General features: G+C 41.0%; 1 protein-coding gene across 5 annotated transcripts in view; it reads right to left on the reverse strand.

Moving 5' to 3' along the window:
• Positions 1 to 12,989, reverse strand: part of SYNE2 (spectrin repeat containing nuclear envelope protein 2) — a 373,624-nt gene that overhangs the window by 178,912 nt on the left and 181,723 nt on the right. For all 5 annotated transcript variants that reach the window (XM_061612375.1, XM_061612372.1, XM_061612374.1 and 2 more), the window contains 6 exons: positions 10,359 to 10,541; positions 9,260 to 9,397; positions 7,402 to 7,587; positions 6,455 to 6,580; positions 5,081 to 5,263; positions 1,488 to 1,619 (listed from right to left, as the gene is read on the reverse strand). In XM_061612375.1, the coding sequence (XP_061468359.1) occupies positions 1,488 to 1,619; positions 5,081 to 5,263; positions 6,455 to 6,580; positions 7,402 to 7,587; positions 9,260 to 9,397; positions 10,359 to 10,541 (948 nt within the window). The remainder of the gene's footprint in view (positions 1 to 1,487; positions 1,620 to 5,080; positions 5,264 to 6,454; positions 6,581 to 7,401; positions 7,588 to 9,259; positions 9,398 to 10,358; positions 10,542 to 12,989) is intronic.

A 12,989-nucleotide genomic window follows, 5' to 3' on the forward strand; every position in this document is an offset into this window, starting at 1 on the left:
TCCCCGTGGGATGATTCCAAATGGCTGCAATAAGTGCATGAATGGTGCCACTGTGTGCGCAGCAGGGCTGCTGACATGGGCCTTTCCCATCTGACCAGCACTTTCCCAGCTGCAATGCCCTGGACGGATGGGATCCCACTGAACTGGCACTCAGAGTACTGCGTGTTTGTGTGTGAGAGAGATGAGCCCAACGTTACTAGTGCAATATCCATGCACGTGAAGAAAGACAATTATAGAACTGTCATTTTGACCGAATCACTGGTCTAAAATATCACATACAAGCGGGATGTACAACAAAATGTTGAAGCTTGGAGCGTTCAGGATGCCAGCCAGCCACCTAGACCCTCTTTCAGATTATTCCATTCCATTCTTCCCTAACACACCCAGTTTTAATCCCACCCCAACATGTGGTCAGCATTCTGTGACCACTGAACATGCTCCATTCTCATTGAACTCTTTTTGCATCCTTCCTCCTGCATTTCTTAGGGGTCCCCCCCCAAAAAAATGGATTTCTGAAAATCTCAGATTTCTTTCTAAGCCTGCTAGTGCTTCTGTCTGGTTTGTGGGTGGTGCTTACGTAAGGATCCAAGTTCAGAGAACTGGGTTTAATATTAGTTTATATGATAGGATGTTCACTGGAATTCAAATTTTGCATACCCTGATGTTAAGTCCAACTGAGTTCTTATGGAACATTTACTTAGTATGATAGTCAATTTTAATTGAAAATGTTTGTTTTTATTTATTTACTAAATTTATATCCTGCTGTTCCTCCCAGAAGGAGCTCAGGGAGGCAAAACAAACAAACACTAAAAGCACTTTAAAACATCTTAAAAACATCTTTAAAAAACAACTTTAAAGACATCTTAAAAAGCAATTCCAGCACAGACGCAGCCTGTTCATTCCTTTGTCAACCTTCCCAAATTCTAACAAGATTTAACTTTTAACACATTTAACTGTTTCAGCTAACAAATCATTTGTTAATTTAGAGACTTCCACACTCTCCATGTTTTTATTTTAGCAGCTGTTGATGCATTTGGGATCAACTATCTATTCCAGTCTCCTAAACTTCAAAAGAAAATGGCTAAGTATCATTCTGTCATCTTTTCTACTTGTCTCTACACTGTCTTCTCTGCAGCTGATTCCTTGGATTAGGAAATGTTCACCTCTTCTGGAACCGCCCTTTGCTTTGTTTACAGTTTTGCATCTGAAATGCAATTAACTTCTGGCAGGCCAGAGAAATGCTAAAGCAATTAGCACTCTGGGTGGTTCCAGTTAATTTATGTGGCGAACACACAAGGGAGGGGGCTCTGAAAGAGCTACTGAATACACCAGAACACATCAGAAGTGAAATGATGCAAGGGTAGGAAACCAGATGTTGTTGGGCTCCCATTATCCCTGACCACTGGCCATGCTGGCTCAGACTGATGGGAGCTTAGGGCACCTCAGGCAACTGTTACAGACTGGGGAGTGGGGAATGTAAATCTCACCTCTGGGTAGGAGGCAGCCTGAGCAGGCCATGGGATTTCCGTAGACAATTCATCCAAGTCACCCTTCAGGAATTGAAACTGCTTCAGGAAGTCTAGTTCTTGCTCGCTTTCATCCAACTCTTTCACAATTGGCTATAAAACAGTAATGGTGATTAGTTGTTTTAAAGTGGGCAGTGGAACACATGACCCAGCACCCTCATAAACCATCAAATATGAACACCTTGCAGCCTACACAGGGCTCTTTTCGTGACGGTGCTCACCACTGTATTTTATCAAGACAGGAGTATTGGCACCTAACTTTTTTTTTTACCAAAACAACACTGTCCTTGCACCTATGTGCAGCTAGGAGATGACACAGAACATTAAGAAAACAAAAACGACTTGGAAAAGCCTTAGTTTCTGTTGGATAAACAAGTGAAGCTGCTTTATAACAAATCAGGTTGTTGGTCCATTTAGTCCAGGAGTGTCTACTCTGAGAGACAGTGACCCCCTAAGGCCTTTCAATGGATGGAAGCGCTTCAGTGTTAAGTGTCTGCATTTGCTCATAAAATTATGAAGGATAGTATTTATTCACATTATCTATGACGTTCGCTACTGCAGAGAAGTAACCCAAACAGGCAGCACGTTATTATGGTTGAATCAATGAAAAAAAGAAAATGCAGTGACTTATTATCCAGATGATGCTCTTTTAAGCGGAATGTGTGTGTGTGTGTGTGTAATGTGCAACAATGATTTATATCTGCATTATACTACTTAGTGCCTGTGCTTCTGAATGGGAAGTGTAATGGGTTAAGCCAGCTGTAGATTCTAAAATATACACAATATACCACACTGATTTGAATCTTCACTGTGAAACTGCACAACAGCTTTTGTAGATAAATGTCCTGAACGCGTGATGTCTGTATGAGGAGGGTGGATATATCATCAGAACTACAGGGACAACTACCGGGACAGGTTTCACATATCTGTATTTATTTATTTAAAAATATTTATAACCTGCCCTTCACCTAACAGTTATTGAGGCAGTGCATAAAAAGGAATGAAATAAAATTAATCCTGCCTAAACCATACAGTGAATAAAACTCTAAAACAATAGGAATGATAATCAGCTGGACAGTCACCTGTCACGTATGTTTTAAGTTGGATTCCTGCACTGAGCAGGGGGTTGGACTCCATGGACTTATAGGCCCCTTCCCAACTCTACTATTCTATGAAAACAATATCACAAAGCAAAATTAGCCATGAATCAGTGTCCATTAGTACAGGGCTAAGTTCAAGGTGCTGGTTTTGGTGTATAAAGCCCTATGCAGCTTGGGACCAGGATACTTGAAAGATCGTCTCACCCCTTATATACTCAGCTGATTGCTGACCTCTGCAGGTGAGGGTCTCCTGCAGATACCGCCTCATCAGGAGGTCCATTCTGCACAACACAGGAAGCGGACCTTTAAAAGTTGTGGCACCTACTCTTTGGAATCCCCTCTCCTTAAATATCAGACAGGCGCTGTGAAAGACTTGTCCCCTTGGGGTCCCTTGTCCTTAATTCTCCAAGGGGGGATCTTTGCTTCCAAGAACAGTCCCAATTCTGCTGGGTCTCTACTTCTCAGGCAAAACTCTCCCTCTTTCTGGAGTAATTACTCATGATAGTACTGCCACCACCCTTCCTCTGGGTTTCCTTCTCTGAGGGAAGGGACCTCAGAGCCCAATGTGAATTCCAAGGGATTAACCCTTGTCAATTAACAGTAACAGTAGCGTTCAGCAGTCAAAGGACTAGATTTAAAATCCTTAGTTCCAATCCAATACACACCGTTTATAAAAGGATAGTTTATTTAAAGGTAAACAGCATGGTATATACAAAGAGAACAATAGTTTGATTCCTTAAAGCTATCACCCCCAGATGGGTTACACGAGGCACATTGGCATGACAAAAGGGGAGAAGTTCAATACAAACAAAGAGGTAAAATAAAGAACTTACTAAGCTAGGTCCTATACTTACACAGATCAGCCTGGTTCCCCAAAAAGGTTTTCTCTGTTGCACTTCAGGCAAGTCGAGTAGATGGAAAAATGGGAACTCCCTTGGAAGTTTATCCTTCCTTTTTTATGGGGTTTAATCATCAACAAGGAGGGGGGAAAGCAAATAGTCATATCCCGCCCCTGCAGGGGTCTACTCCTTTGAAGACTTTGAAGATAAGGGAGCTAGACATCATCACCCAGGGGTTCTGATCTACAACACTTCTAATCCCAGGAAGCTGATAGGGAACAACAGCTAGGGATCAGTTACATCCCCCTGCCGTTTGCAAATTGCCTGTCTGACACTAAGCTGCGGATCTCCCCCAGTAGAGAGTCCTAGGTAATCATGGGCTCCCAGAATTCTCTCTGGTGACCCATTCCAGCTTGACCAAAGTTAGCTATTCTGTTGTCTTTTCAGCAGCTACTGAAGACCTTCCTCTTTCAACAAGCCTTTTAAGTACAGACCTTTATCCCAGACTATCTGTGTTGGAACAGTTTTTAAAGATGTTTCTAAGATGTTTCGTTTTAAAGATTTTTTTTTTAAACATATGTTTTCAATATTTTTTTGTGTTTTATCACTTGTTGTTTGCTACCCTGGAAGGATGGGGTGGCTGTTTTAATTGTTTTGCTTTTTATTATACTGTGATTAAGAAATGAGCTGATTTGTTTAATCTATTATGTTTAAAAATAAGCTTGTTTTAACTTGTTTTTTTTCCTTGAAACTTAGGGAATATTCTGTTTAGTCTATTATGTATATTACGATTTTTCCCTTGCATTTCTTGTACTTAATTTTATATGCAGTGTTTATATTATGTTGATACTAAAGAGGATGTTTTGTTAATTATATTTTATTGATTGCATTGTTAATTGTATTTTTTGTAGGTGCTGTTTTAAGATGTTTCGACTTGTTGTACACCGCTTAGAGTTTTATTTAAATATAAGCGGTATATAAATGGTCTAAGTAAATATTAATAAATAAAATAAAATAAATAAAGCAGAGGCAGCTAAAAACAAGCAGAAGAGAAGGAACAATAATCAGCTTAAAAGCTTAAAATGCCTGGGCAAATAAATAAGTTTTGACCTAAAGTGGAAAGGAATCCAATGCAGGTGCTAGTCGCTGCCCTACGAGGGGGCATTCCACAAATGGGGCATCACTGTAGAGATGCAACTGGATCCCAGGGCAGCTCAGCCCTGCTCCTCCTTATCTCTGTACAGCCCCATTCTGGGGCTTTCTGCTGGCAACACATCCACCTGTCTGCACATTCGGTGGGTGGAAAGAGGGGCTCCGTCCCAGCAGAGTGACACTGGTGAAATCCTGCAGGCAATGGCTCGCAGGAGGCCAACAAGCCTGGACAACCTCTGCCCAATCCAAGCCCTCCTCGCAGCTCGGTGCAGCAGGGATTTGGATTGCTGTGCCAATTATTAGGCAGCCTCGGAAGTTAACTAACAAAAACCTAGGTACTTCCAGTGGTTTATGCAAAAGCAGACAGCCAGGTGGCTTGTCCACCCATGGTCAAATTCTTGTCCAGCCACCAAGAAATGACTTAACATGGCAGGATGTTTCATTGAAGATTCCAATCGTTTACCTCGAGCAGTGCGTTCTGTTCCTTGGTAATTCTTTCTAAGGTCTTCAGCTCTTTCAAAAGTTGTTTTGATCTTTGGAAGACGGAGAGGGGTTGCATTCTCATGCCTGGTAACCTCAAGTTCTCTTTATAGGACTGGATTCCAGCAATTGTCTTCTGCATTGGACTGATGTGAGCCAGTATAACCTAAAAAGGTAAGATACAGGATCAATATAACTGTATGAAATTCGAAAGAGGAGGGGGAGGAAATATATAATAATACTCAGGATGTTCAAAGCATTTCACATAGCATAAGATGAGCCTGCTGGATCAGGCCAGTGGCCCATCTAATCCAGCAACCTGTTCTCACAGTGGCCAACCAAAATGCTTGTGGGAAGCCCACAAGCAGGACCTGAGTGCAAGAGCACCCTCTCCTCTTGCAGTTTCTAGTAACTTCTATTTGGAAGCATATGCCTCCAACTGTTGAAGTAGAGCATAGCCATTCTGGCTAGTAGCCACTGATAGCCTTATCCTCCATTAATTTGTCTCATCCTCTTTTAAAGCTATCCAAGTTAGTGTCCATCACTGCCGCTTCTGGGAGCGAATTCCATAGTTTAACATACACAATCTCAGATAATATTATAGTAGGCACTATAAAGAGAAATGCATACTATTAAAAAAGAGAGATACAAGTAATTTTTTAAAAAACAAATGGGAGAAAACTTTGAAAATTACCAAGAGGCCTCTTGAATAATTTATTTATTTAGTATTTGATTTATATCCCACCCTTCCTCCCAGGGCGGCAAACAAAAGCACCAAAACACATTAAAACATCATAAAAACAGATCTTAAAATACATTAAAACAAAACAACTTTAAAAACATTTTTTTAAAAAAGCTTTAAAGACATCTTTAAAAAAGGGTCAAAAACATATTGATTTAAAAAAAAGGTTTAAAAAATATTAAAAAGCAATTCTAACACAGACACAGACTGGGATAGGTCTCAACTTAAAAGGCTTGTTGAAAGAGGAAAGTCTTCAAAAGGCACCAAAAAGATAACAGAGATGGCGCCTATTATAATGCTATTATAATAAGAATAATGCTATTTTTAAAACTATAAATATATAATGTAGTGAGGGAACATGCCTTTGCATGCAAGAGGTCCCAGATTCAATCCATGGCATCTCTTTAACTGGGTGCCCCAGGGATTGAACCTAGCACCTTCTGAAGGCCCAGGCAGCAGGTGATGGGAAAGACCTCTCCCATTGAACCAAGAAAGCTGCTGCCAGTAAGAGCGGGCACTATTGGACTAGATGGGCAAATAATCTAACTTGGTATAAGGCAGCTTCGTATGGTCCTGTATCAATTGCCTTAGTCACTTTTTCATGAGCTAACTCACCTGGCCATGTTTAATATGCTCCTTAGGAGAAAAATCAAGCATGTCTTCTGAAGGGGCCAAGATAGTCTTAATTTTGTCCACATTCTTCTCCATGGTTTTCACTTCAGATTCAATAGCTTCCACCTCCTACATTTTTAGAAACACATTATTTGTGGATTACCCACCAAAGCCTATTAAAAATCAGAACATGTGCAGGTAGGACAGAAAGGACAACTTTTCTCATCTTTAAAAAGTGACACATCCCATGAGCATCATATCTATCAACCAGTTGGACGTATCCATTTTGCTTGCCCAGCCTTCAGTAAGTCATGCACTACGGTCTTGATCCAACACCTCTGGTTCTCTCACAAAATACTTGTTTTAGTTTTAGGAGAAAAGATGTCTAACGGGGGCATGACAGATGTTTATGGAATCATATTGATAAGGCCCATCAGTCTGGCTGTTGGCCCAGTGGCTAACTACATTGGTATCTGGAACTATTTCGACTTTCTCTCTGGAGTTGAGTGGCTTATCAAAAGGAACACAGATGTTTCTAGTCCCTATTGCTCCTGGAACATACTGCCTGAGAGTTGAGCCTGTGCCTTATTTGTTGTTCATAATTGAGTCTGTAGGGTTATTTGTTTGATTGTATGTGGGGGTTTTCCTCTCCCTCACCCCCATGATTCACAACAAGAATGACTACATGCTGTAACTAAGCCTAAGTATGTGTAAGGGAATGACTGCATGTTCTTTCCACTCTACCCGACTCCATTTCTCTCTCCTTCCTTTGCCGTCTCTCCTGTGGTGGATTTTAGACTGAAAGCTCCTTGAGGAAGAGACCTGTCCTCTTGTGGTTTGTAAAGCATTGTGTGCATTAATGGTGCTAAACCATCATCGTCAAAAAGAGTATACCTATAACCTCCAAAAACAAAAAGGAGCCACACTGTCTCTAGACAGCCCACACTTACATCGGCCAAGCGCTGGATGTGTGGAAGAATTCCCATTATCTTTAGTTGCAAGTCTTTCACTTGCTCATTTACTTCATTCAGCTTCTGCACCATGCTGTCAGTTTCAATCAAAGTGGAGAACTCCTCCAACTCTGGATAAATAGAACTAAGAATGCTTTGCTTTTGTTCTGCATCTTCAAATGCCATCTGGGAGCGGGGGCAAAAAAATTAACAGGTGAGAGAATGGAAGAGAAAACGAAAATACATGAAGATGCACTTTATTATTCAAGTAAAATAACCGTGTAATCCCTGAATCCCCCAGATGTCTTTTAAGGCCTAAATGCGGGTTACGTTAAATCTGTATGGTGCAGCATCATTGGCAGGTTTTAAAAATAAATACTGAGCACAGGGGACTCCAATTTTCATGGGTACTGTAGTGTATTGGGAGTGGAGGTCCAATCCTTCCCTCCCTAGGAATGATCCCCATAAAAACCACCCCATTCCACGTGGCAACAATTACCCTTAGAATAAAAGCTCCCATCTGCAAATCTTTTCAGATCAACATGAGCAGAAGGCATATACTTTAAGGCTGAGGGCGCTTTCACATGGCAATTTATTGTGAGCTCGATATGCACAAGTAAGCAAGTTTTATTCAATGTACATACAACATCATCCTCATCAAAATGCCATTCCATATTTCCCCCTCCGTGTCTGTTTAATCCAGACTCACTGTTTCCATGTGTGTGTTTTTTAACTCCACCAATTTTCTGTGGAAATAATGAATCCATAAACTGGGTGTGTGAATGGATGGGGGAAAAATTTGATTCAGTTTGCATTTAAAGGCGAATCTATCAAATTCGCATATTCCAAAACAACATGAGAACCAAAATATACCATCCTTCAAAATTCGCACGTATCCAAATTTTGCAGTGCAGTTCTCCATCCAAACAATGTTCATAAAAATGAATATATTAGCAAAAGTAACATACAATAATGCATTATACTGGGGAAATTGCTTCCAAAAATGTGTACATTAGTGAAAACCGCCTACAAAAATGTGTTTATTAGGAGAAATAAGTGCTAAAATGCTGAAGAATTTTCATGATTTTTTTTTAAAAAACAAATTGCTGCAGAAAGGTGGAGAACTAAGTTTAAGATTGGAAAAATAAGAAACTAAGAGAACTGAAACAGACAGATTCTTCCATCTTGGGAATAAATAATAAATAAATAGCATTTTAGCATGTGCTTTAAATTGTTTTAAATTTTTTAATTGTGTTTTAAATTGTTTTTAAAAGATGTGTTTTTAAATTTGTATATTTGTTTTAATGTTTTTAGTTCCATGGCGCAGAGTGGTAAGCGGCGGTAACGCAGCTGAAGCTCTGCTCACGGCCGGAGTTCGATTCCAACGGAAGGAGGAAGTCGAATCTCCGGTAAAAGGGGTCGAGGTCCACTCAGCCTTCCATCCATCCGTGGTCGGTAAAATGAGTACCCGGCATACGCTGGGGGGTAAAGAAAGGCCAGGGAAGGAACTGGCAATCCCACCCCTTATATACGGTCTGCCTAGTAAACGTCGCAAGACGGCACCCTAAGAGTCGGAAACGACTCACACTACAAGTGCAGGGACACCTTTACCTTTACCTTTAAACCACCCAGAGAGCTTCGGCTATGGGGCGGTATATAAGTACAATAAACAAATAAATAAATAAATTGGGGGGGAAGTACGGCATGGCATGTTGGTTAGAACGATGTTGTAAGGATGCTGTGCAAAACCTGCATGCATGAGCAGCACCAAGTCCGTAATAAATTGCAGTTGAGGAGCACCCTGCACAAGATTTTGTAACCTGGGCTCCTTGCTTAGCAAATCTGGACATTCACTTACTTGGAGTGCATTGGCATGCTTATTCAAAGCTTTTGCAGAGTCAGTTTTAGTTTCCTCTGTGAGCAGGCGGTTGGTGTTTTCAAGCCAAACCTGGGTGCTCTTCAGGAGTTCATCACATTCTTCCATCCTGATAGCAGCCTTTAACATAAAACATCACGTACAGGAATACCCTGCATTAACATACGCAATGGGACCGGAGCGTGTATGTAAAGTGAAAAATGTACTTAAAGTGAAGCAATTATCTATGCATGTACTGCACTGCAATCGCCACTAGATGGCAGCAGCATCATGCCATTAAGTGCCTGTTATTGCAAAGCACGCGTATGTTAAGTGGGGTATGGTGGAGTTGGAGAATGTCTGTTATAGCGAGTGTCTGTTAAACAAGTGTCTGTTATTCGGGGTATTCCTGTATTGCTTTTGTTGTTGCTGTTATATGTCTTCAGGTCGATTACGACTTATGGCGACCCTATGAATCAGTGACCTCCAATAGCATCTGTCATAAACCACCCTGTTCAGATCTTGTAAGTTCAGGTCTGTGGCTTCCTTTATGGAATCAATCCATCTCTTCTTTGGCCTTCCTCTTTTTCTACTCCCTTTTGTTTTTCGTATTGCTTTTAGACTAGGTTTAATGAATGAAGCTCTGAGTTGCTAGTAAACACTTTCAGGAATATGCAATGCAGGTGCTTGCAACATCAATGAGAAAAGTAGCCCTTTGACCATGGTTTCCTTACCTGATTTAGAATATGAAAGCCAGAGGGGCATGGGGAAGTGAAGGTATATTAAGCATATGGGGAAATTTGTATAAACATCGAAGAGATATATTCGTAGCCACACAGGGTACAGACATTTCTCCCACTGTACTCTGCAGAGACTTTTTTATATTGTCAAATGTTATTTCTAGAACCATGGGGGCTAAGAACTTGCTTTCTTGGGGTTTTTTTAATGTGAAAGTAACAGCCTATGGCATTCAAGCTAAGTGTCCAATTCTATAAATAATGCCACACATTCAGAATTGCAGGAGACAGGTACAGCATTCATGTTGCTATTTTACTTTGGCTCATTTTCTTTATCCTTCCACATTATCCATCCTCTCTCTTACCCTGTTTAAGTCTGCAGTTCTGCGCTCGGCATGCTGCGAAACCTGCTGGTATTGTTGCCGTGGAATCATCAAGCAATCCATCAGCTCTTGAGCCTGGCAAGGATCTTGTTCCACTACATCTTGAACTTCTAAATCCAGCTCATTCATTTTATAATGCCAAAGGTCTAGCATATCCCAGATCCTCTGCAGGTAGCAGAAAGAGCAAATAAGTTAAGCAAAAGGGCTTTTAATTTTAGTTCATGATCTGTTTAGAGACACTTGCAACAGTAATTAGGAATGAGGCAAATATGAACAGGAACAAAGATAAAAAGATGATAACGTAGCTCAGTTGAGCTCAGTTAGTATTGAGGGACTATGGTCAACAACTTGGTCTTGGAATTAACAGACAGAAATAATTCGAATGTTAACAAAATGGTTAAAAAAACCAGTTGGAAAACATGCAGGATCTGGGAATACAATAATGATGATGATGATAAAAGATTCAAAACTACTGCCATGGAATTTTCAGTCAAATTATCAACACAAAACCAGAGAGTCATGAAAGAGGAGATTCCAAAGCTAAGTAGCAGAGCTATTCTCTGTTTGCAGAAGGCCCTAAGTTCAGCTCCTGACATCCCCAGATAAAAAGATCTCATTGTTTTAATTATGATGTGGGGTCCACCTTCTCTAAGATCGTGCAGACTAGATGGACAACATGCAAATGAAGGACAATGACCATACATTACTCGGAGGAACAGAAAAAAACCCAGTAGAGCTACGTACAGGGGAAAAAAACCCATTCGTATTTCTGACCTATATGATTAGAACACAGCTGGATACTTCCCAGCTTCGTCATTTAATACAAGAAAGTGTCTCAAAGAAAGGTCAGAGCCTTTTTTCTTTTAGGGCAGCCTCCTCTCAATACTATTGTATAATAATGAATAGACTTGGATCGTGGAGTTCTGTGTTCAAATCCGTGCCCAGCCCTGAATCTCACTGACAAGGCAAATCACTCTCTAAGCCCATCCTAGCAGACAGGGTATTGAGAGCAAAATGGAAGAATGAGCTCCTTGGAGGAAAGGCTGATGTATTTATTTAGTTGCATATTTATAATCTACACTTTCATAAAAGTATATCAGTGTACAACAGTGTACAACATATAAAAATACGGCTGTAAAAAGTATCCATAAAAAACAATTAAAAACATCAATAATTCATCAACAATATTGATTGATTAACGAGTGAAAATCATATTGCAAAGTCCTGTCTAAACAATATAGTTTTCAAAGTTTGAAAGAAGGCAGGGACAGTTCCTGCTGAACCTCTACTGGCGAGCAGTAAACACTTTGGCCCTTGGTAGGGATGGAAGGAGGCAGTGATTTCTGTCCTGTCCTGTGTTTGTCGCAATCAGTGCTGTTTCCGTTCTGCTACAGTTTGGCTTCCACTAAAACCTATGCTATTTGCCTCATTATCTGCTATTCTGAAACGAACATAAGTACTTATGTAATTAATTTCAATGCATTTCATGGAAAGGGAAAATGTTAAAAACAATGCAGAAAATAATAATAATAATAATAATAATAATAATAATAAATTTTATTTGTTAGTCGCCTATCTGTCCGAATTAACGGACACTCTAGGCAACTTACAACAACATAAAATAAAATACAATATACAATAAAATGCAATATACAATATAAAAACACAATCATCAATTACTCTAACATCAAACATCAATTAATATATCAAAAAGCTAATCTACCCCAAAATTCTTGTAGGCCTGCCTGAATAGCCAGGTCTTTAAAGCTTGGCGGAAACCCATCAGGGAGGAGGCATGACGAAGACCATAAGGGAGAGAGTTCCAAAGGGTGGGGGCCACAACCGAGAACGCCCTCTTCCTGGTCCGCACCAGCCTAGCTGTTTTGACTGGCGGGACCGAGAGGAGGTCCTGTGTGGCTGATCTTGTAAGGCAGCCTGATTGGTGATACTGGAGGCGGTCCGTCAGATAAACTGGGCCGAAACCGTATAGGGTTTTAAAGGTCAGAACCAACACCTTGAATTGGGCTCGGTAAACCATTGGTAGCCAGTGTAGGTCTATTAACACTGGGGTGATATGATCCCGGCGATGGCTATGCTTAATTAAGCGTGCCGCCGCGTTTTGTACCAGCTGCAGTTTCCGAACCGTTTTCAAGGGTAACCCCACATAGAGCGCATTACAGTAGTCCAAACAAGAGGAGACCAGGGCATGTATCACTTGTGGGAGCAGATGTACAGGAAGGTAGGGTCGCAGCCTCTGTATCAGATGTAATTGATACCAAGCCGCCCAGCTCACTGCCGAAACCTGAGCCTCCATGGACAGCTGGGAGTCAAGAATGACCCCCAGGCTGCAGACCTGGTCCTTCAGGGGTAATTTCACCCCATTAAGCACCAAGTCGATGTCTCCCAGCCTTCCTTTGTCACCCACTAGCAACACCTCTGTCTTATCGGGGTTCAGTTTCAGCCTGTTCTCGCCCATCCATCCACTCACGGACTCCAGGCACTTGGACATGGTCTGCACAGCCAACTCTGGTGAAGATTTAAAAGAGAGATAAAGCTGAGTGTCATCTGCATATTGATGACACTGCAGCCCAAAACTCCTAATGATGGCTCCCA

Source organism: Rhineura floridana, chromosome 2, assembly GCF_030035675.1.
Source record: "Rhineura floridana isolate rRhiFlo1 chromosome 2, rRhiFlo1.hap2, whole genome shotgun sequence".
Taxonomy (NCBI): domain Eukaryota; kingdom Metazoa; phylum Chordata; class Lepidosauria; order Squamata; family Rhineuridae; genus Rhineura; species Rhineura floridana.